General features: G+C 30.6%; 1 protein-coding gene across 1 annotated transcript; it reads left to right on the forward strand.

Moving 5' to 3' along the window:
• Window positions 1-104: 104 nt before the first annotated feature.
• Window positions 105-13,201, forward strand: LOC139506037 (sphingomyelin phosphodiesterase 5-like). Its single transcript, XM_071295328.1, has 7 exons — window positions 105-269; window positions 3,625-4,544; window positions 8,243-8,315; window positions 10,573-10,713; window positions 11,205-11,294; window positions 11,633-11,877; window positions 13,101-13,201. The coding sequence occupies exons 2-7, from the start codon at window positions 3,657-3,659 to the stop codon at window positions 13,185-13,187; spliced, it is 1,524 nt and encodes a 507-aa protein (XP_071151429.1). The 5' UTR covers window positions 105-269; window positions 3,625-3,656; the 3' UTR covers window positions 13,188-13,201.
• The last annotated feature ends 11,120 nt before the right edge of the window (window positions 13,202-24,321 follow it).

Genomic DNA, 24,321 nt, shown 5'->3' on the forward strand with positions numbered 1-24,321 from the left:
AAAATAAAATTAATTTGAAAATATGGTCTGGTTTTATTTCGAAATATGTTGGTATACTTCTGTATGTTGATATTTTATTGCAGACATTGAATACTCAATTTAGCACTATCCTCTACTTTCACTTTTGTTTTGCTTGACTTTGAACTTTTCTCTGTTGGAGTTTGGTTGTATGGATTTCTGTTCAACATAGCTGATGGGGGACAGTTTAATGTTTGATATCGTTAACGAGGAACAACTGCCTGTCCACAGTTGTACTGATGCAATAACAGGTGAAGAGTTGTGAAAATAGTAAATGCATTTTCTTCTGATTTTGATAGACATGTGTAACGGAGGGGGTCGGTGACGACACCTCCCGGGACGTGTAGTGGCCAGTACTTCGCCCCTATTCGACCATTGGGATACCTGATATCAGATTATGGCTGAACAACAAACAATTAATAAAATGAAACTATATTTTATTCACAAATGTACAGTAATTGCATGAATATTAAACAAAGTCGGAAATAAACAGGAGTCAGAAAACTTTCTAAAATGGAGTTCAAAAATAAAGTAATTTCAAATGTAAAATGAAAAATAGAGTGTTCCCAGAGTTAGTCGTAAAAGTAAAGTAAAGTAAATTTGCTTCGCGTTGTGTTTTAAAGTAGTAAAATTGCACCAAAAAGGGGTGACTAACTCTGGCGAACTGTACCGAAGTGGTGGCTAACTCTGAACTTGGGTGGGCTGATGAGTCCGGCGAGTTTTCGGAGGCTTGTGCAAGGCCGACTCCGACTGAATATCAAATGATATCCTAAACTTGTCATTAATCAGGCTAACTTTAACATAAAAGGTACTGAAGAAAAGTTAAATAAATGAATATTCTTAAAACATGATAAAAGCATCAAAAGTTAAACAATGAAATAGTTAAATTAACAATCTTTACTTTTATCCTACTATATTTAAATCAAATTTAACTTAAAATAAACATTTAAATACTAAATAATTAATCTTTCCAAATTAAGGGGAATTAACCTAGACACGTCAAGGCACATCTATTACACATGATAGACATGTTAGATAAAAATTGAATTCAATCATAAATCGGTCAATCAAGAACGTGTAACTAAAGTTCATCATTGGGTTAATATACTAGATGATTGCAGGAATATTAGAAATGTTTGTCATTGAAAAAAAAAACAAGAAGGAAGGAAAAGGGGGGGGGGGGGGGGTAATTCTAAGTTAAATTTAAAATTTACGAAGCAATCAAGTTTTTAATGAAGCAAATGCATGAGATTTCGCACAAATTGTAAAGATTTAGAAAAAAAAAACAATAGATGAAAAGAAAATGCCCCTAAATAAGCATGAAATGTGTGTGTATGAGCCTAAAGTAAACACAAAATGTGCAAGACTTGACAGCACTAAATTTAGGGCCTAAGATTGTTTCAACTTCTGTGAATTCATTATTATTAACAGGATACAATTAACTTATTGTGTATTTGGTAAAGGTGAACCACAACTTCACATCTTAAGCAAAGTATAAATCTTCAATTGGGTTGCAGCCTGTGATAAAATAATGAAATCAAATATTCATGGTTCAAGTCACAACTTTTCCTTTACATGCTTAATGCCACAAAATGAATCTGCAGTATGATTATGTTTTTATATTGTGTGTGCAGTTATTATTTATGCATCTCTCCTGAACAGAAAAATAATTAAAAAATAAATCATGAATACATATATCATGTTATGTACATGACAGATAAGAAATGGATCTCCATTATCATGATTATCATGATTATCATGCATGTCTATATATAAAAAAAGAAGATGTGGTATGATTGCCAATGAGACAACAACCACAAAAGACCAAAATGACACAGACATTAACAACTATAGGTCACTGTAAGGCCTTCAACAATGAGCAAAGTCCATACCGCATAGTCAGCTATAAAAGGCCCAAATAAGACAATGTAAAACAATTCAAACGAGAAAACCAACGGCCTTATTTATGTAAAAAAAATGAACGAAAAACAATTATGTAACACATAAACAAACAACAACTATGTCTGATTGATGCAAATGATGCACCAACTAGAGGAAACTTATGATAAGGTTATGAAAAAAATTAAACAGAATAAAGTCAACATAAAACACTCACATGGTATTGATAAAAATAAGGATTGAAATACAATAATTTGGATGTGAGGCACTTACAGTGCAATCAAATCCATTCAATTTAAAAAAAAATAAAAAAAAAAGTAAAAAAAAAATTCTCATGTTAGTTAAGTAAATGATTTAATTCAAAAATTTATTGAAATATTCATGTTGTAATGTAATTTATTAGTAGACAATGTAATTGTAATGTAATTAATTATGAAGACATAATAATTTTATTGATTACACTTTAAAATTGATATAATTGTAATTTGTAAAAATTGCTTTGGTATGTTATTGACCCCAGATCTTTTTTAGATCATACTTAGTTCAAATAATTATGATTCCCTGAAGTCTAGCAGTAAATAATTTTTGCTTTGACTTGTTTTATTAGTCAGGGGTGCTACTTAAACAAGTGATTTCATTATCACCTATTTCAGTGAATTTTTAATTTCAGTTATCACCTTTTTAAGTGATTTTGGTGTTTCCTTTGATTTTCAAATGCTGATTTCATTGATTTTCCATATTTTCACAAATTTTTCTATAATTTTCCTACATAAATCAATTATTCCTTTCCCTTTGGATATCAATTTCACCAGTGCCCTTGGGCAGTAAGTTAGTGTGCTAAAGCTTTTCAAAAGTGCCCTTGGGAATTGTTCTGTAATCAAATATTCATTAACTGCTCTTACTTTCAGACAAAGGTTAACAATATTAGAATTTTTTTCAATGGAATTCTGGTCTTTTTACCATTAAAAAAACCAAGCTTGTGGGAAAAATATCCAAAAAATGTTATATTGAAGTGATTACATTTTAACTTCTCAAATAACTTGTTTCAGTGATTTTAAAAAGTGTGTGTGGAAATTTTAAATATTTCACAGCCAAGATCACTCAAGGAAGTGATTTTGAAATCACTTGTTTAAGTAATACCCCTGACTGTTTATGCCTTATTGAAAGTTTGTAAAAATTCAATATCAAAAAGTACAATGTATGTAATGATCATGATACTTATTATCTAGACTAAAGTATATAATGTATAATGCGCAATTCATGACGATTACAACAGAATTATTCCAAACATATACATGAGGGTTTGGATTGGGTTAAATGATTAAAGAATAATGCCCTTAAAAAATGAAGATGAGAGAATAACGGGCAAAAAAAATAAAGATTAGAGAAAAAAGGGGTTATTTTTTTGAAAATTTTAGAAAAAAGGGGTGAAAATTAAATGTTTACAGAATAACAGACCCCCCCCCCCCCCCCCCCCCCCCCCCCCCCCCATCCAGACCCTCATACATTTGTTGACGTTATGTTCATACCAGTGGCTCAATTCTTAGTTCCATGAAGCAAGGACAAAAATGATCTCAGTACCTTACAGTAGTTGAAATAAATGTAAGTAGATACAAATTCAGCTTATAAACAGTTGCAATCAGACTTAGTTATAAAAGAGACATGTTTAAAATCTTTATCATATGCTAACTATTTTTATGATTGTAGGTTTATGAATCCTATGCAGGCCTGAGGGCAAAATGTTGTATAAAACAGCCTTCCCAATCTCCCTCTTACAGTACCTGTTCTACACCAGTGAAGTCGCCTTATACCCTGTTGTTTGGACAGTGAACCAGTTGACCTCACCATTCCTCATCTCTACGAAAGAAGATCATTGGGATTTGGAGATAATAATAAAGAAAATTGTATACCCACCATTAATTATACTGTTTTTATTGGTATTTGGAATTCCAGCTATTTTTGGAGTTATTTTACGCTGTTTATTACATTTATTCCGTAGACCATATGTTTTATCTGTGGAGAAATCATTTCATCCTCCATCTATCAACGAAAGAAGAGCAAGTATATCTGTCGGTAGACTTCATCCAGATGGTAGGAGAAATTCATTACTGAGTAAGGGTTTGAGTAAAACTTTTACCGTAAGCTCAGCTAACTTGTGCCTTTTACCCGAGCTTTTATCTAGAATAAACAATTTACCAAACACTGATCACAGATCATGGAAGATAGGAGAGAGAATTGTTATAGATCAATTTTTCTTTCAAAATTCAATGAATTCCATTCAGTCATTTTCACCTGTTTCAAGGAAAAATTATGGTACCTCACAGTCAGAGAGAACAGTAGTGGAACCAGGTCATAATATTTTGACTCATTTTCCAAAACTTGACTTCTTGTGCCTTCAGGAAACTTGGGATAGGGATTACAGTCACAAACTGATGAGTGAACTTCATAAAGTGTTTCCATGGATACTGTATGATGTAGGAAAAACAAATCTTTTAACAAATAGGTTTATGTTAAATAGTGGTTTAATGCTAGCTAGTAAATATGAAATTCTAGATGCTGATTTTCATCCTTATACTGACAGCTTCTCACAGTGTCTCTACAGTTCGAAGGGGTTGCTAATGACAAAGGTTTGTATACTTATATATTGTGAACATAATCACTTATCTATATTCATGATATTTGTGATTACCAATTTTCATTGTTTTTTTGAATGAGTTGGTTTAAAAAAAGTGCATATTACTTTTTTTCAAGATCACAGTGTAGATACTATTCTGTACGCTATCCGGAAGTCGAGATTTTCGAAGCGAGAACTTTTTGGATCACATTTTAAATTTGTTATATATGCTATATTAAACGGTAAAATGTTCATCTGTACATTGCTTAATGATTAATTCAGCTGACATCTATATTCACAAATGGTTTAAAATTAAATTTAGCACATTCATTATTTGTATCTTTGCCTTAATCAAGAGATTTTCAAGTGCATCACTAAGAAAAATCAGTCGGTGAACCTAAAAACAATCTTTTTGCACCCTTACTGTACAAATTAACGTAAGAACCAGACTTAATTTACTAAATAAAGTATATTTAAAGTTGTGGTAAAAGATTCAGCCAGATCTTTGAAGCCAGAAATAAGAAAATTACACTTGTTTGAATTTCTCACTGTACGATCAGTCTCACTTGTATATTTTGAAACTGTATGATCAGTCTTTACTTCACTGTATTCTAGTGGTGATTTCAAAGTTATTTACGATACATTAGAAGATGGCATTTTTCTAAATAACACAAATATATTTTAATAAATTCACATCCTGAAAACTTATCAAACATGTTTTAGCTTGATAGCGTGTACTCGACTTACTACATTAAGTATAAGGATGTTTGAATGTTGCTGAAATAAGAGAAAGGTTTTTTTGTTTGTATAAAATTCAAAAATGTCCTCCGTTATACTTAAAATTGTATTTTTATTTAATTGTTATATAAAAATGCATGTATTTACAAACAATCGAGGCCGTACTGTAGCCTATAATTGATCACAGTTCTTTCACTTTGTTTTGGATGTAGATCTGTCTCTTTCACACTCAATTGTACACCACTTTGTAAAGCGGTGGTTTATAGTGGTAATGAAGTCCGTCTTTCCGTTCGTCCGTTGGACCGGTACAACATGTTTCGCCGGTTTTGTAAGCGCATCTCCTCATAAACCACTTAATTTACATTGGGGTTTCCAAACATTTTTAAATAGAGAGGAGGTCCAATCCAGGAGAAAAGTCATTAACAAAAATAGGTCACCGTATGGCCTTCAACACATGATAAGCAAAGCCAATACCACAAAGTCAGCTATAAAAGGCCCCGAAATGACAATGTAAAACAATTCAAACGAGAAAATTAACGGTCTTATTTATATAAAAAAACGGAATGTATTTCGAATTTTATTAAAAATCTTTTATGGGTTTTCAAGATACGGTCTTGAACATTGCATTATATGGGGGCACCCATCAGGTATTTCCAACCTTGACCTCCAAAACCAACTGTTAAACTTTTGTAAAATTGCTTCATTTTTAATCAATTAACGTATTATGGACCTTCTATTTCGAATTTTTGGTAAAAATGTTTTTGATATTTTTATATCTAAAATACGGACTTTGTCATAACCTTATATTGGGCGAACCTATTTTATATCCTACACTTCCTTCAGACACTTGTCATAACTTAATGAATCTTTTTTTTCCAGATTCCTTATCATTAAATTCAATTGTGAACCTCTTATTTTGATTCTTCGAAAATTCACCAGTTTTCTATTTCCATGATAAGGACTTTTCCACTACCTTATTGGGTGGTACCCGTTTACTATACGCAAATTTCAAAAACTTACCATATATTAATAAAACTTCCTCATATTCGTTATTAAATGATGCCCCTGTGCACCTATAATTTAGTTTTTTTGGTGGTTTATTTTTTTTCCAAAACATGGACTATAGAAGTGGCGGGGTATAATTTCGTTAATTCTTTCCTCAATACCGAAAGTTTTTAAACAAAGCTTTCTCTATTTATTTTTTTGTCATTTTAAAAGAGACAGGCTTGATGTATGTTATCACCAATTTGTCAACAGCAGACGGTGTAAATAGTCTTTAAAAATGTAATCGTTAAACAGATAACTGCAACGACACAAAGGTCCACAAGCGAATCATGTATTGCTTTTTAGGCATTTGATTTTAAGTAAGACTGACAGGAAAAAAATATAATTATTTTGCCGTCTACAAAAATCATCAGAAATATATTTGTAATTGTCTGATGAAAGAATTTACACGTTATAGTTCCATGGACACAATCATAATATCACTTAGACACGTATATACCTTCAAATTGCCGGGTTTTTTTTCTTCAAAATCACGACTGGTCATACAGACAAAAAATCTGAAATCGCTTCTAGAATACAGTCAGTTTTAGACTGATCGTACAGTAATTTATTTTGGGATCCTCAAGGAAAGCATATTTTTTATTTGAAATACGAACATTCTACTTAAATACGGTAAGAATATTTAAACAGTATATATTTAACTGTAAACTGATGCAAATATTTGCAATAAAAGATTAGTTGCTTTGTACTACGAGAGCAAAATTGTCAATCGATTTCACTTTTTTCTATGAAGTTGGCATGATGCACACGTATATTTCATATTCTACTGCATGTTTTTGTTACATTTACTCATATTTATGATGCTATACATACTTTTAAGATGTGCAAAGCATTTAATAGATATAGGAGTAAACAAATGATGAAAAAAAGCACCAAAACAAAACCGTTCTGTTAGCCAGTTTGAAATCCTCGCTTCGAAAATCGCGACTTCCGGATAGCGTACAGAATAGTATCTACACTGTGAAGATAATCCCTTCAAACACTTGTACACATTGAATAAAGGAGTAGGGGCAATAAGGCCCTTATTTGGCCCAAAAATTACTGCAAATTTAAAAGTTATCATACATATTTTTAAATTACTGAAAAGTATCTCAGGTAGAAGGTATTAAGAAAAACAAAATAATTTTGGACATTAAACAAGTTACCATGGCAACAAATCATGCCTTAATTTGCATATTTTGTAAAATTTTGTGATTTTCCTTGTTTTTCATTTAATTGTTAAGTATATTTTCGATTGGAAAAGTATGTGCGCACCCAAGAAACAACTTTATATTTGGTGAGATTTTGTCAATAGTAATGATAAAGCTTCAGTTAAATTATTTTGTTGTTTCTTGGCTGCGCACGATGTTTCCACAACAGAAATAAAGATAGAAAACTGCATAAATTCTGAATTTTCATCGTTTTTGTGAAAACAGTATATATTATGACGTAATTGTGACGTCATCACATAAGAATCTTAACGTTTTTCATTTATATTTCTTGACCCTATGCATTTCTAAAGATTATGTTCTAATTTGAAAAAGTTATCAAACATTTTGTTTTCTTGGGCCAAAACCAGGCCTTAATGCCCCTACTCCTTTAATATTCAAAGAAGACCAAAATCAAGTACATGAATACTTTGGAAATGAAACCTGTTAGAACTAGTGTTGCCCTCAAAATCTTGAAATTTTAGCTCCACATGTCAAAAAATTGCTGCACAGAACACCTATGTTACAGCAAAGACATATAGCTGTAGTACACTTAGCTAGAAAAAGAACTTAAGTGCTGTGTTTTCTAATAATTTTTGTCTCTTTAGTTAGCCTAAGGTTACTTTTTACAATTTGAATAACAATTAACAATGTTGACATTTTAAGGGAGATAACTCTAGATTTTCTTTAGGTACTTATTGATAAACATTATTATCTTCAGGTACTGCTTTCCAGCACTGAACATCATGATGAAGTTGGATACATTTTCACTACACATTTGCAGGCTTATCAAGGTATATTTGTAATTGCTAAGTTTTTAAAACTACTTAAATATGTGTATAGAAGAGGTCAACACTGACACATCAGACAATAAACATAAGAAACCAGTGATATTGTTTGCCTTAAAATAGTGGAGAATGAAGGCTTTTTCCCCTGGAGAAGAATCCCAATTTGAAAAAAAAAATGACTGAAACTTATTCCCAAAAAGACAACTTTTTTCCCAAACAGTGCAGTCTCAGTAGTAATTGTTCATGAATACAAACTGAAAAACACTCATTTAAACATTTTTCATGTCTAAAATGATTATATGTGCTGATTTGATGGTGTATTTATGTATCATTACTGACTAAAAGGGGTCTTATTTCAAAGAAGGGTGTGACTCTTGAATGGGGGTCTGTAAATTAAAGTTTCAGTAAATTCATTGTTTATTCTAATTTTCCCAATTTGATGAAAATTACGCATATTTTCCCAATAAAAAAGAGTAGAGGTAGTTTTGAAAAAAGCCAACAATACCACTGGAAACACATTTAATAAAATAAAATTATTTAACCTTCTACCAAAAATAAGGGAACTGACAATGCTTATATATAGACCATTTATATACAAGTCACTTTATTTAGATTTAAATGGTAAATTATCTCCCTTTTTAAATAGTAATTTTTATCTATTTTACTTGTACTAACTATAGATTATCCCAGTCTTTACATTCCTATACTCACTATTACTCACTACATCAACACTAGAGGACAGTTATACACTGAATCATTCAAGTTATACTTGTTATACAGTTAATATTGTTTTCATTTTATTTAATTTCTCTTGACTTCATTGTTCTTATAGGGTGTTTGAATGTCTGTCTTTTTTTGCTTTCTTTTTTACTCATAAAAGTTTTATTTCATGGACAACCAAAATTTGTCTTGTATTTTCCAAATAAAATTGTCTAATAACAAGCCTCAATGGCCAGTCTTTGAAGTTAAAGACCTTGCACACTTCCTTAACACATGTGCAGAGTAAATTATGAGGAGGCTAGAGAAAAAATTCGCTCTGCACTCTACTTCATAACATCAAATCTAACACTTGAATCAGAAGTATTATTAGCAACAACAGAAAATGATAATTACAAACATCACTTAGAAGATATATATTCAACATTTGTTAGGGGTCTTTATTAAAAATACTGGAAGGTTCACAAAATAGATAGTTACGGTTTTATAAGGGTTAATTATTTATTCCTTTTTTTTTTTTTTTTTTTTTTTTTTTGGTTAATTAATTAGTTATTTAATTATTTATTTATTTATTTATTCATTTATTTATTTTTCTCTGCAATGTCACATCATAAATACAAATGTACTAATGAGTTTTATACAATAGCGACATAAAATAACCAGGGTGATCGAAATTACAGAGAGATTATAGTGTCAAGTTGACACTTCTAAAGACTAAAGACTAATTTTGCTTAAAATACACCATAAAGTATAGTTAACAATACAACTACAATACCGGTATATCAGTAATGTACCAGTTTTGTTGTTTTTTAAAAAAAAGTTACAATACTGGTACAAAATTTTTATACCAGTATTGTGGCCAATACTGGTATACCAGTATTGCAATCACCAACTACAGGAGATCCAGATTTCATTGTCTATTTCTCGTGATAAAACTTTAATCTCTTGGTTAAAAAGTATGTAGCAAACCAGTTAAAAATGTTTGTATAATATGTTTTGAATTCGAGAAATTATTAGACTTTTAGGGATTGAAAAAAATACTTGTATCACTAAATTTGGTTAATCTTAAGGAGGCATTGTTTAAGCATTGAGAAAATTAAAGTTTGAAATATTCATTATTCAATTAAAGATTACTATAAATTCAGAAAGTATTTTCGCTAATGATGTGAATGGGTGAGTATCGCAAAAATAAAACCTCTCATTTTGATAACTGAAACGTAGAACTCTATGCAGATTATTTTGTAATTGCAATAATTAAACTCGCAATTTTGTCTATATTTGTGAAATCTCCATAATAAATGCAAAAATTTCTGATGATTATAATATTAAATGGATGATAATGTTGAACAATGAACAAAAAAGTGAGATTAATTATTTTAATTTCAGGAAATGTAGCATACACATAATACTACATGTATCTATATATAAAATGCATGTTTTTATTTTGCAAAACCTATCATCCAACATCACAACTTAGCATAATATATTAACATCCCAAAATCTTGAATTTAAAATATTCTTAAATATTTCATTATTATATTTATAGGAATGGAAGACATAATACAAAAACAACTAGATGAGATATTGTCGTGGACCAAAAAGTTCCGTGAGGAATCTGTCAAATCAGAAGACATTGTTGTATTTGATGTGTTATGTGGAGATTTCAATTTTGACAATATTTCTCCAAGTATGTCATTACAGTTTTTGGATTTATCTTTGCTTATATAAATAATAGATGTTTGATAACTTCAAAATCATCCTAACAGCACACATTTCCACAAAGAAAAATGTCTTTAAAAGACAAATTCATATTTCCAAGTATGTAAAGTTTTACAGTTGTATTTGAAAATAGAACATAAATGACGAAAAGGAAGAAAGATTAGAAGTCAACATGATTCAAGATAGACTGTAGACAGGTGTCTTTGAGACATGTCAAGCTTTAAATTTCCAAAAGTTTAAAAAGGTGAACAGAGCCTATCAAAATCTACTAAAGAAAAAAAATTCTTCGAAATAATAAAAAAGAAATAAAGAAATAAAGATCTGATGAACCAATGCCTCCTATGGCAATAAATAATAATAAAAATGATATATTGGGATGTACCCTCTTCTTTCTTTGTTGATTCAGGGCAGACAATTTTTTTATGTGAAAATTCATCATTAATATAACTTTTCATTCAGTTGATGAGCCTTGTACAAGACATAAGTTGTTTGATGTGTATGAAGATGTGTGTCGTATCAGTCCAGGACAAGATCAAGATTGGACAGTAGGTATGACAGATATTGTAGTCAAACATGATATGATTTTTCACTATATCCTAGAACAGTGATAGACCCAAACCAACATCATAAGTTTTAAAAGCAGACTTATCCAGTGCTTTTTGTGTGTTTGAGCTGTATTCTACTTTATAGAATTGACTGGCACATAGCTCCCTATACACCAACACACACATGCATACACATAAGCATGATGAACAAAAAAACAAATTCACATTTTTCTTATTATGCCCCTGCCGAACGGCTTTACCCATGTATGTCCTAACACCCATTCGAAATTGGTTTCTGCTCACTCACTTTAGTTTGAATGATTATTATTTGTATTGACACAGGTACAGAGATGAGACAAATGTGTCTATGGGAGGAACAAATTTCCTCTCCAGAAGGTCTTAAAGAAGCTTTAGAGGACCCTATTATAAGACATAGATATGTAGTAGATGGTAATATAAAGGATGGTACAATGAGAGAAATCTGTAAGACCAAACCCTTGGAAGACGAGGATGTTAAAACTAAACTGATGGGTGTGTCTGGTAAAAGGAGGATTGACTATATTCTCTACAGAAAAGATACTCCATTGGTAAGATGCTACTTTTGATTATAGATCATGCCATACAGACTTTCATTGAAAAATATGGGACAAGATACATGTACATGTAAAATCTGTTTAAATCTGTTTATGTAATTTAACTTGATGAAAGGCTAAAGGCATATAATTCGTTCATATTTTCCTGAGTAACTTTATTCAGAGTAGATAACTGACTTATATTTCTCATGCATTCAGCAAACAACAAGTAATTGCCAAAAAGTTGAATACACATACTAGCCTGTTTATGCAGTTCTGTTAATGATTTTGTGGTAAAATTAAAAAAAAAAGCAATATTTTATGTTATAAATCTTATAATAGATTTTAATCTGGAAATAACAGGATTATGACTATTGTATATGGTTGACATATGTTGAAAGAGTGAGAAACATTGATGTTTTTACCCAAAATGCCAGGTTTATTCTACCTGTTATAAAAGAGACTCTTACCGGTACTTATGTTTCTTCATTCTAAGGGTGATCAATCTATAAGGATATTTAGGTTTAGACAACATAATATACATTGGTTTGTGTGTTTGTTGGGCATTTGATGCATGTCAGCATAGTGACAAATTACTAAATTCAGGAAAATTTCTATAATGAGGGGGGATAGGAGGGGTCCTGATCCCGAAATCCCGGGCTTAAAAACATGAAATCCCGAAATCCCGGGCTTAAAAAAACAAAATCCTGAGGTCCCGAAATTCAAATAAAGAAATTCCCGGATCCCGAAATCCCGGGTTTAAAAACGCCCGATCCCGGAGTTCTGATAAAGGTCCTATCCCCCCTCTATAATGCAGCTTAAATAAATGTGATGACTGATGAAATTAATATATATTGGTAGCTAGGGTTGAATTTTGTACATATAATGAACATTTCATTTGTTGCTGTTTATTATATTTGTTTTTTTGTTACTGTTTTAAGCATAAAGTAGGCCATTAGTTTTCTCCTTTTGATTTGTTTTACATTTGTCATTTCGGGCCCTTTTTAGCTGACTATATGGTATGGGTTTTTCTCATTGCTGAAGGCTGTAAGGTGACCTATATGTGTAAATTTGTATGTCAGTTGGTCTCGGGGTGGAGATTTGTCTTATTGGAAATCATACCACATCTTCTTATTTTTATATGATAAGAATCAAACATTTATTTATGAAGAGTTGTCACCTTTGCTGGTCAGATCAACACAATATAGTGTATAATATATTTAGTGTCTCTTTTTCAGGCTGTACAGAATTTCAGCTTTGTTACTAGACTAGCAACACTTACTGACCACATTCCAGTGACCATGACATTTTCTAGTCAGCAGTAACTGGACGATGAAAAGATGAACAAAAGGAGTTATATCTAATTATTATCATATCAAAATCTACCACATTCAGGTCACAATGACATTTTCTAGTCAATAGTTAATTTTAATGTAACTGTAAGAGGCATTGCAATGGAGGGATGAAAAAATGAAAAATTTGGGAATAGAGTAGATATCATATCTAATTATTATCATATCAAAAGTATTATATAGAGCTGAATGATACAAGACTTTTTTTTATTTTTAAATGCATACATATTCCATGCAAAGGGTATTTTGAGATATGTTTGTTCTTTTTTGAACTTTCACTGTGAGAGTTTGCCCGAAGTTGAGTCTTTAATTAAATAGAAAGAAGAAATAAGCGTTTTTTGGCTTTATTCAGGTAATTTTTCATATTTAGACTTCTGTTAAATGTTTATAGACTGAGCTTAGGGAAGTACACCACTAATTAATGGCCCCATTGCTTTCTATGTTAAATTCCTCAATTTCAAGTGGTCACAGCTCTTTTATCTTAAGTTCAAATCAAGTGACAATCATTGCATGTCAAAGCAACACCTTCTGGTGTCCTGTACTGAAAAAATCAACATACCTTACATTGCATATAAGAAAGAACTGATTCCCGGAACTTTGGATGTACCAAAACAGGTACTTCCGATCTGACAAAAAGGCAAAATGTACTCTTCTTTTTAAATTTCATGCCATTTTTTTATTATTCAAATTTATCAGTCAAAAATTGTTCTGCAATGATCACCAGTCATGCAGCTTTTATTTGATACCAAAATTAATAAAATATTCTAAATATATTGAAAGTTATGTCCATGCGTAGGAACTATTTTGTGTTAAATATGTACTACTTTCTGGTATGTGCTTTCTGGCCTGGCCTGAATTAGTGGTGTTACACCTATAACAGAACCAAACTTGCTATATTGACTTGAGCATTACTTTATTTCATTCTATGATCTATTTCAAGCAATAAAAAACATATAAAGCTTTAGTCCAAATACTATTTTATTAATTTTAAGCTCAAATTGGACTGGTAGTAACATATGGGTTATTCAAAGAAAACTGCATATGGATATTACCATTGGCCAATATACCTTTTTTATTCTCAATATTATTGTTTTATTTATTAATTTCTATTAGGAAAGCTATGTGCTTACTAATAGTCATATTTTTATCAGAGGTTCTTCATTAAATAAAAATATATCAGTTTAAACTTAAGACATAAATGAGAAATTATCCCCCCTTTTTTCTTGAAACTGGAAAAGGGCTTTTTTTTTGTATATACATGTACCATAATTCTGTGGTAAAACATAGATTAATAAGAGCAATTTATATATCCCTCAGCTAGATAACTTGCTATACTGGTTCACAATTGCATGTACAGTGAGATTTTAGAATTCTTATATGAGTATGTACCATTTGCCTTGATTGTAAAAGGCTACCATAAGAAAAACAAAAAAACTTGAAAAATCATAAGATTATTTTGACCAAGAGCTATTTTGTTCCATATACAAGTTATAAAATACTTGTTTTATTGATTTCAATCAGAAAAAATGCAAAAATAAGAACTTGGAGTCAAGTCTTAACTGCATGCATGCTGTATGACCATAAAAGGCTAACATACTTGAGTATGCCAATTTAAGAGCTTAAATTTCCCATAAGCAGGACGGTTGACCAAAAAAAGATGATTAAACATGATTACTAACATCAAATTGGACTTATTTTCATTGGAATAGGTACAACTTCTAAAAATTGGATTTCTGGTGATTCTCTGTAATAGGAAGTACACCACTAATTAATGGCTCCATTGCTTTCTATGTTAAATTCCTCAATTTCGAGTGGTCACAGCTCTTTTATCTTAAGTTCAAATCAAGTGACAATCATTGCATGTCAAAGCAACACCTTCTGGTGTCCTGTACTGAAAAAATCAACATACCTTACATTACATATAAGAAAGAACTGGTTCCCGGAACTTCGGATGTACCAAAACAGGTACTTCCGATCTGACAAAAAGGCAAAATGTACTCTTCTTTTTAAATTTCATGCCATTTTTTTATTATTCAAATTTATCAGTCAAAAATTGTTCTGCAATGATCACCAGTCATGCAGCTTTTATTTGATACCAAAATTAATAAAATATTCTAAATGTATTGAAAGTTATGTCCATGCGTAGGAACTATTTTGTGTTAAATATGTACTACTTTCTGGTATGTGCTTTCTGGCCTGGCCTGAATTAGTGGTGTTACACCTATAACAGAACCAAACTTGCTATATTGACTTGAGCATTACTTTATTTCATTCTATGATCTATTTCAAGCAATAAAAAACATATAAAGCTTTAGTCCAAATACTATTTTATTAATTTTAAGCTCAAATTGGACTGGTAGTAACATATGGGTTATTCAAAGAAAACTGCATATGGATATTACCATTGGCCAATATACCTTTTTTATTCTCAATATTATTGTTTTATTTATTAATTTCTATTAGGAAAGCTATGTGCTTACTAATAGTCATATTTTTATCAGAGGTTCTTCATTAAATAAAAATATATCAGTTTAAACTTAAGACATAAATGAGAAATTATCCCCCCTTTTTTCTTGAAACTGGAAAAGGGCTTTTTTTTTGTATATACATGTACCATAATTCTGTGGTAAAACATAGATTAATAAGAGCAATTTATATATCCCTCAGCTAGATAACTTGCTATACTGGTTCACAATTGCATGTACAGTGAGATTTTAGAATTCTTATATGAGTATGTACCATTTGCCTTGATTGTAAAAGGCTACCATAAGAAAAACAAAAAAACTTGAAAAATCATAAGATTATTTTGACCAAGAGCTATTTTGTTCCATATACAAGTTATAAAATACTTGTTTTATTGATTTCAATCAGAAAAAATGCAAAAATAAGAACTTGGAGTCAAGTCTTAACTGCATGCATGCTGTATGACCATAAAAGGCTAACATACTTGAGTATGCCAATTTAAGAGCTTAAATTTCCCATAAGCAGGACGGTTGACCAAAAAAAGATGATTAAACATGATTACTAACATCAAATTGGACTTATTTTCATTGGAATAGGTACAACTTCTAAAAATTGGATTTCTGGTGATTCTCTGTAATAGGAAGTACACCACTAATTAATGGCTCCATTGCTTTCTATGTTAAATTCCTCAATTTCGAGTGGTCACAGCTCTTTTATCTTAAGTTCAAATCAAGTGACAATCATTGCATGTCAAAGCAACACCTTCTGGTGTCCTGTACTGAAAAAATCAACATACCTTACATTACATATAAGAAAGAACTGGTTCCCGGAACTTCGGATGTACCAAAACAGGTACTTCCGATCTGACAAAAAGGCAAAATGTACTCTTCTTTTTAAATTTCATGCCATTTTTTTATTATTCAAATTTATCAGTCAAAAATTGTTCTGCAATGATCACCAGTCATGCAGCTTTTATTTGATACCAAAATTAATAAAATATTCTAAATATATTGAAAGTTATGTCCATGCGTAGGAACTATTTTGTGTTAAATATGTACTACTTTCTGGTATGTGCTTTCTGGCCTGGCCTGAATTAGTGGTGTTACACCTATAACAGAACCAAACTTGCTATATTGACTTGAGCATTACTTTATTTCATTCTATGATCTATTTCAAGCAATAAAAAACATATAAAGCTTTAGTCCAAATACTATTTTATTAATTTTAAGCTCAAATTGGACTGGTAGTAACATATGGGTTATTCAAAGAAAACTGCATATGGATATTACCATTGGCCAATATACCTTTTTTATTCTCAATATTATTGTTTTATTTATTAATTTCTATTAGGAAAGCTATGTGCTTACTAATAGTCATATTTTTATCAGAGGTTCTTCATTAAATAAAAATATATCAGTTTAAACTTAAGACATAAATGAGAAATTATCCCCCCTTTTTTCTTGAAACTGGAAAAGGGCTTTTTTTTTGTATATACATGTACCATAATTCTGTGGTAAAACATAGATTAATAAGAGCAATTTATATATCCCTCAGCTAGATAACTTGCTATACTGGTTTACAATTGCATGTACAGTGAGATTTTAGAATTCTTATATGAGTATGTACCATTTGCCTTGATTGTAAAAGGCTACCATAAGAAAAACAAAAAAACTTGAAAAATCATAAGATTATTTTGACCAAGAGCTATTTTGTTCCATATACAAGTTATAAAATACTTGTTTTATTGATTTCAATCAGAAAAAATGCAAAAATAAGAACTTGGAGTCAAGTCTTAACTGCATGCATGCTGTATGACCATAAAAGGCTAACATACTTGAGTATGCCAATTTAAGAGCTTAAATTTCCCATAAGCAGGACGGTTGACCAAAAAAAGATGATTAAACATGATTACTAACATCAAATTGGACTTATTTTCATTGGAATAGGTACAACTTCTAAAAATTGGATTTCTGGTGATTCTCTGTAATAGGAAGTACACCACTAATTAATGGCTCCATTGCTTTCTATGTTAAATTCCTCAATTTCGAGTGGTCACAGCTCTTTTATCTTAAGTTCAAATCAAGTGACAATCATTGCATGTCAAAGCAACACCTTCTGGTGTCCTGTACTGAAAAAATCAACATACCTTACATTACATATAAGAAAGAACTGGTTCCCGGAACTTCGGATGTACCAAAACAGGTACTTCCGATCTGACAAAAAGGCAAAATGTACTCTTCTTTTTAAATTTCATGCCATTTTTTTATTATTCAAATTTATCAGTCAAAAATTGTTCTGCAATGATCACCAGTCATGCAGCTTTTATTTGATACCAAAATTAATAAAATATTCTAAATGTATTGAAAGTTATGTCCATGCGTAGGAACTATTTTGTGTTAAATATGTACTACTTTCTGGTATGTGCTTTCTGGCCTGGCCTGAATTAGTGGTGTTACACCTATAACAGAACCAAACTTGCTATATTGACTTGAGCATTACTTTATTTCATTCTATGATCTATTTCAAGCAATAAAAAACATATAAAGCTTTAGTCCAAATACTATTTTATTAATTTTAAGCTCAAATTGGACTGGTAGTAACATATGGGTTATTCAAAGAAAACTGCATATGGATATTACCATTGGCCAATATACCTTTTTTATTCTCAATATTATTGTTTTATTTATTAATTTCTATTAGGAAAGCTATGTGCTTACTAATAGTCATATTTTTATCAGAGGTTCTTCATTAAATAAAAATATATCAGTTTAAACTTAAGACATAAATGAGAAATTATCCCCCCTTTTTTCTTGAAACTGGAAAAGGGCTTTTTTTTTGTATATACATGTACCATAATTCTGTGGTAAAACATAGATTAATAAGAGCAATTTATATATCCCTCAGCTAGATAACTTGCTATACTGGTTCACAATTGCATGTACAGTGAGATTTTAGAATTCTTATATGAGTATGTACCATTTGCCTTGATTGTAAAAGGCTACCATAAGAAAAACAAAAAAACTTGAAAAATCATAAGATTATTTTGACCAAGAGCTATTTTGTTCCATATACAAGTTATAAAATACTTGTTTTATTGATTTCAATCAGAAAAAATGCAAAAATAAGAACTTGGAGTCAAGTCTTAACTGCATGCATGCTGTATGACCATAAAAGGCTAACATACTTGAGTATGCCAATTTAAGAGCTTAAATTTCCCATAAGCAGGACGGTTGACCAAAAAAAGATGATTAAACATGATTACTAACATCAAATTGGACTTATTTTCATTGGAATAGGTACAACTTCTAAAAATTGGATTTCTGGTGATTCTCTGTAATAGGAAGTACACCACTAATTAATGGCTCCATTGCTTTCTATGTTAAATTCCTCAATTTCGAGTGGTCACAGCTCTTTTATCTTAAGTTCAAATCAAGTGACAATCATTGCATGTCAAAGCAACACCTTCTGGTGTCCTGTACTGAAAAAATCAACATACCTTACATTACATATAAGAAAGAACTGGTTCCCGGAACTTCGGATGTACCAAAACAGGTACTTCCGATCTGACAAAAAGGCAAAATGTACTCTTCTTTTTAAATTTCATGCCATTTTTTTATTATTCAAATTTATCAGTCAAAAATTGTTCTGCAATGATCACCAGTCATGCAGCTTTTATTTGATACCAAAATTAATAAAATATTCTAAATATATTGAAAGTTATGTCCATGCGTAGGAACTATTTTGTGTTAAATATGTACTACTTTCTGGTATGTGCTTTCTGGCCTGGCCTGAATTAGTGGTGTTACACCTATAACAGAACCAAACTTGCTATATTGACTTGAGCATTACTTTATTTCATTCTATGATCTATTTCAAGCAATAAAAAACATATAAAGCTTTAGTCCAAATACTATTTTATTAATTTTAAGCTCAAATTGGACTGGTAGTAACATATGGGTTATTCAAAGAAAACTGCATATGGATATTACCATTGGCCAATATACCTTTTTTATTCTCAATATTATTGTTTTATTTATTAATTTCTATTAGGAAAGCTATGTGCTTACTAATAGTCATATTTTTATCAGAGGTTCTTCATTAAATAAAAATATATCAGTTTAAACTTAAGACATAAATGAGAAATTATCCCCCCTTTTTTCTTGAAACTGGAAAAGGGCTTTTTTTTTGTATATACATGTACCATAATTCTGTGGTAAAACATAGATTAATAAGAGCAATTTATATATCCCTCAGCTAGATAACTTGCTATACTGGTTCACAATTGCATGTACAGTGAGATTTTAGAATTCTTATATGAGTATGTACCATTTGCCTTGATTGTAAAAGGCTACCATAAGAAAAACAAAAAAACTTGAAAAATCATAAGATTATTTTGACCAAGAGCTATTTTGTTCCATATACAAGTTATAAAATACTTGTTTTATTGATTTCAATCAGAAAAAATGCAAAAATAAGAACTTGGAGTCAAGTCTTAACTGCATGCATGCTGTATGACCATAAAAGGCTAACATACTTGAGTATGCCAATTTAAGAGCTTAAATTTCCCATAAGCAGGACGGTTGACCAAAAAAAGATGATTAAACATGATTACTAACATCAAATTGGACTTATTTTCATTGGAATAGGTACAACTTCTAAAAATTGGATTTCTGGTGATTCTCTGTAATAGGAAGTACACCACTAATTAATGGCTCCATTGCTTTCTATGTTAAATTCCTCAATTTCGAGTGGTCACAGCTCTTTTATCTTAAGTTCAAATCAAGTGACAATCATTGCATGTCAAAGCAACACCTTCTGGTGTCCTGTACTGAAAAAATCAACATACCTTACATTACATATAAGAAAGAACTGGTTCCCGGAACTTCGGATGTACCAAAACAGGTACTTCCGATCTGACAAAAAGGCAAAATGTACTCTTCTTTTTAAATTTCATGCCATTTTTTTATTATTCAAATTTATCAGTCAAAAATTGTTCTGCAATGATCACCAGTCATGCAGCTTTTATTTGATACCAAAATTAATAAAATATTCTAAATATATTGAAAGTTATGTCCATGCGTAGGAACTATTTTGTGTTAAATATGTACTACTTTCTGGTATGTGCTTTCTGGCCTGGCCTGAATTAGTGGTGTTACACCTATACAGAACCAAACTTGCTATATTGACTTGAGCATTACTTTATTTCATTCTATGATCTATTTCAAGCAATAAAAAACATATAAAGCTTTAGTCCAAATACTATTTTATTAATTTTAAGCTCAAATTGGACTGGTAGTAACATATGGGTTATTCAAAGAAAACTGCATATGGATATTACCATTGGCCAATATACCTTTTTTATTCTCAATATTATTGTTTTATTTATTAATTTCTATTAGGAAAGCTATGTGCTTACTAATAGTCATATTTTTATCAGAGGTTCTTCATTAAATAAAAATATATCAGTTTAAACTTAAGACATAAATGAGAAATTATCCCCCCTTTTTTCTTGAAACTGGAAAAGGGCTTTTTTTTTGTATATACATGTACCATAATTCTGTGGTAAAACATAGATTAATAAGAGCAATTTATATATCCCTCAGCTAGATAACTTGCTATACTGGTTCACAATTGCATGTACAGTGAGATTTTAGAATTCTTATATGAGTATGTACCATTTGCCTTGATTGTAAAAGGCTACCATAAGAAAAACAAAAAAACTTGAAAAATCATAAGATTATTTTGACCAAGAGCTATTTTGTTCCATATACAAGTTATAAAATACTTGTTTTATTGATTTCAATCAGAAAAAATGCAAAAATAAGAACTTGGAGTCAAGTCTTAACTGCATGCATGCTGTATGACCATAAAAGGCTAACATACTTGAGTATGCCAATTTAAGAGCTTAAATTTCCCATAAGCAGGACGGTTGACCAAAAAAAGATGATTAAACATGATTACTAACATCAAATTGGACTTATTTTCATTGGAATAGGTACAACTTCTAAAAATTGGATTTCTGGTGATTCTCTGTAATAGGAAGTACACCACTAATTAATGGCTCCATTGCTTTCTATGTTAAATTCCTCAATTTCGAGTGGTCACAGCTCTTTTATCTTAAGTTCAAATCAAGTGACAATCATTGCATGTCAAAGCAACACCTTCTGGTGTCCTGTACTGAAAAAATCAACATACCTTACATTACATATAAGAAAGAACTGGTTCCCGGAACTTCGGATGTACCAAAACAGGTACTTCCGATCTGACAAAAAAGGCAAAATGTACTCTTCTTTTTAAATTTCATGCCATTTTTTTATTATTCAAATTTATCAGTCAAAAATTGTTCTGCAATGATCACCAGTCATGCAGCTTTTATTTGATACCAAAATTAATAAAATATTCTAAATATATTGAAAGTTATGTCCATAGCGTAGGAACTATTTTGTGTTAAATATGTACTACTTTCTGGTATGTGCTTTCTGGCCTGGCCTGAATTAGTGGTGTTACACCTATAACAGAACCAAACTTGCTATATTGACTTGAGCATTACTTTATTTCATTCTATGATCTATTTCAAGCAATAAAAAACATATAAAGCTTTAGTCCAAATACTATTTTATTAATTTTAAGCTCAAATTGGACTGGTAGTAACATATGGGTTATTCAAAGAAAACTGCATATGGATATTACCATTGGCCAATATACCTTTTTTATTCTCAATATTATTGTTTTATTTATTAATTTCTATTAGGAAAGCTATGTGCTTACTAATAGTCATATTTTTATCAGAGGTTCTTCATTAAATAAAAATATATCAGTTTAAACTTAAGACATAAATGAGAAATTATCCCCCTTTTTTCTTGAAACTGGAAAAGGGCTTTTTTTTGTATATACATGTACCATAATTCTGTGGTAAAACATAGATTAATAAGAGCAATTTATATATCCCTCAGCTAGATAACTTGCTATACTGGTTCACAATTGCATGTACAGTGAGATTTTAGAATTCTTATATGAGTATGTACCATTTGCCTTGATTGTAAAAGGCTACCATAAGAAAAACAAAAAAACTTGAAAAATCATAAGATTATTTTGACCAAGAGCTATTTTGTTCCATATACAAGTTATAAAATACTTGTTTTATTGATTTCAATCAGAAAAAATGCAAAAATAAGAACTTGGAGTCAAGTCTTAACTGCATGCATGCTGTATGACCATAAAAGGCTAACATACTTGAGTATGCCAATTTAAGAGCTTAAATTTCCCATAAGCAGGACGGTTGACCAAAAAAAGATGATTAAACATGATTACTAACATCAAATTGGACTTATTTTCATTGGAATAGGTACAACTTCTAAAAATTGGATTTCTGGTGATTCTCTGTAATAGGAAGTACACCACTAATTAATGGCTCCATTGCTTTCTATGTTAAATTCCTCAATTTCGAGTGGTCACAGCTCTTTTATCTTAAGTTCAAATCAAGTGACAATCATTGCATGTCAAAGCAACACTTCTGGTGTCCTGTACTGAAAAAATCAACATACCTTACATTACATATAAGAAAGAACTGGTTCCCGGAACTTCGGATGTACCAAAACAGGTACTTCCGATCTGACAAAAAGGCAAAATGTACTCTTCTTTTTAAATTTCATGCCATTTTTTTATTATTCAAATTTATCAGTCAAAAATTGTTCTGCAATGATCACCAGTCATGCAGCTTTTATTTGATACCAAAATTAATAAAATATTCTAAATATATTGAAAGTTATGTCCATGCGTAGGAACTATTTTGTGTTAAATATGTACTACTTTCTGGTATGTGCTTTCTGGCCTGGCCTGAATTAGTGGTGTTACACCTATAACAGAACCAAACTTGCTATATTGACTTGAGCATTACTTTATTTCATTCTATGATCTATTTCAAGCAATAAAAAACATATAAAGCTTTAGTCCAAATACTATTTTATTAATTTTAAGCTCAAATTGGACTGGTAGTAACATATGGGTTATTCAAAGAAAACTGCATATGGATATTACCATTGGCCAATATACCTTTTTTATTCTCAATATTATTGTTTTATTTATTAATTTCTATTAGGAAAGCTATGTGCTTACTAATAGTCATATTTTTATCAGAGGTTCTTCATTAAATAAAAATATATCAGTTTAAACTTAAGGACATAAATGAGAAATTATCCCCCCTTTTTTCTTGAAACTGGAAAAGGGCTTTTTTTTTGTATATACATGTACCATAATTCTGTGGTAAAACATAGATTAATAAGAGCAATTTATATATCCCTCAGCTAGATAACTTGCTATACTGGTTCACAATTGCATGTACAGTGAGATTTTAGAATTCTTATATGAGTATGTACCATTTGCCTTGATTGTAAAAGGCTACCATAAGAAAAACAAAAAAACTTGAAAAATCATAAGATTATTTTGACCAAGAGCTATTTTGTTCCATATACAAGTTATAAAATACTTGTTTTATTGATTTCAATCAGAAAAAATGCAAAAATAAGAACTTGGAGTCAAGTCTTAACTGCATGCATGCTGTATGACCATAAAAGGCTAACATACTTGAGTATGCCAATTTAAGAGCTTAAATTTCCCATAAGCAGGACGGTTGACCAAAAAAGAT

The sequence above is a fragment of the Mytilus edulis genome, unplaced genomic scaffold (assembly GCF_963676685.1).
Source record: "Mytilus edulis unplaced genomic scaffold, xbMytEdul2.2 SCAFFOLD_170, whole genome shotgun sequence".
Classification (NCBI taxonomy): domain Eukaryota; kingdom Metazoa; phylum Mollusca; class Bivalvia; order Mytilida; family Mytilidae; genus Mytilus; species Mytilus edulis.

Excerpts from the sequence above, each read along its gene's own strand:
- LOC139506037 (XM_071295328.1), top strand. The coding sequence starts at position 3,657 with ATGTTGTATAAAACAGCCTTCCCAATCTCCCTCTTACAGTACCTGTTC. Across the intron at positions 8,316-10,572 it reads ACATTTGCAGGCTTATCAAG|GAATGGAAGACATAATACAA; the intron begins GTATATTTGTAA and ends TTATATTTATAG. Across the intron at positions 10,714-11,204 it reads TTTTGACAATATTTCTCCAA|TTGATGAGCCTTGTACAAGA; the intron begins GTATGTCATTAC and ends CTTTTCATTCAG.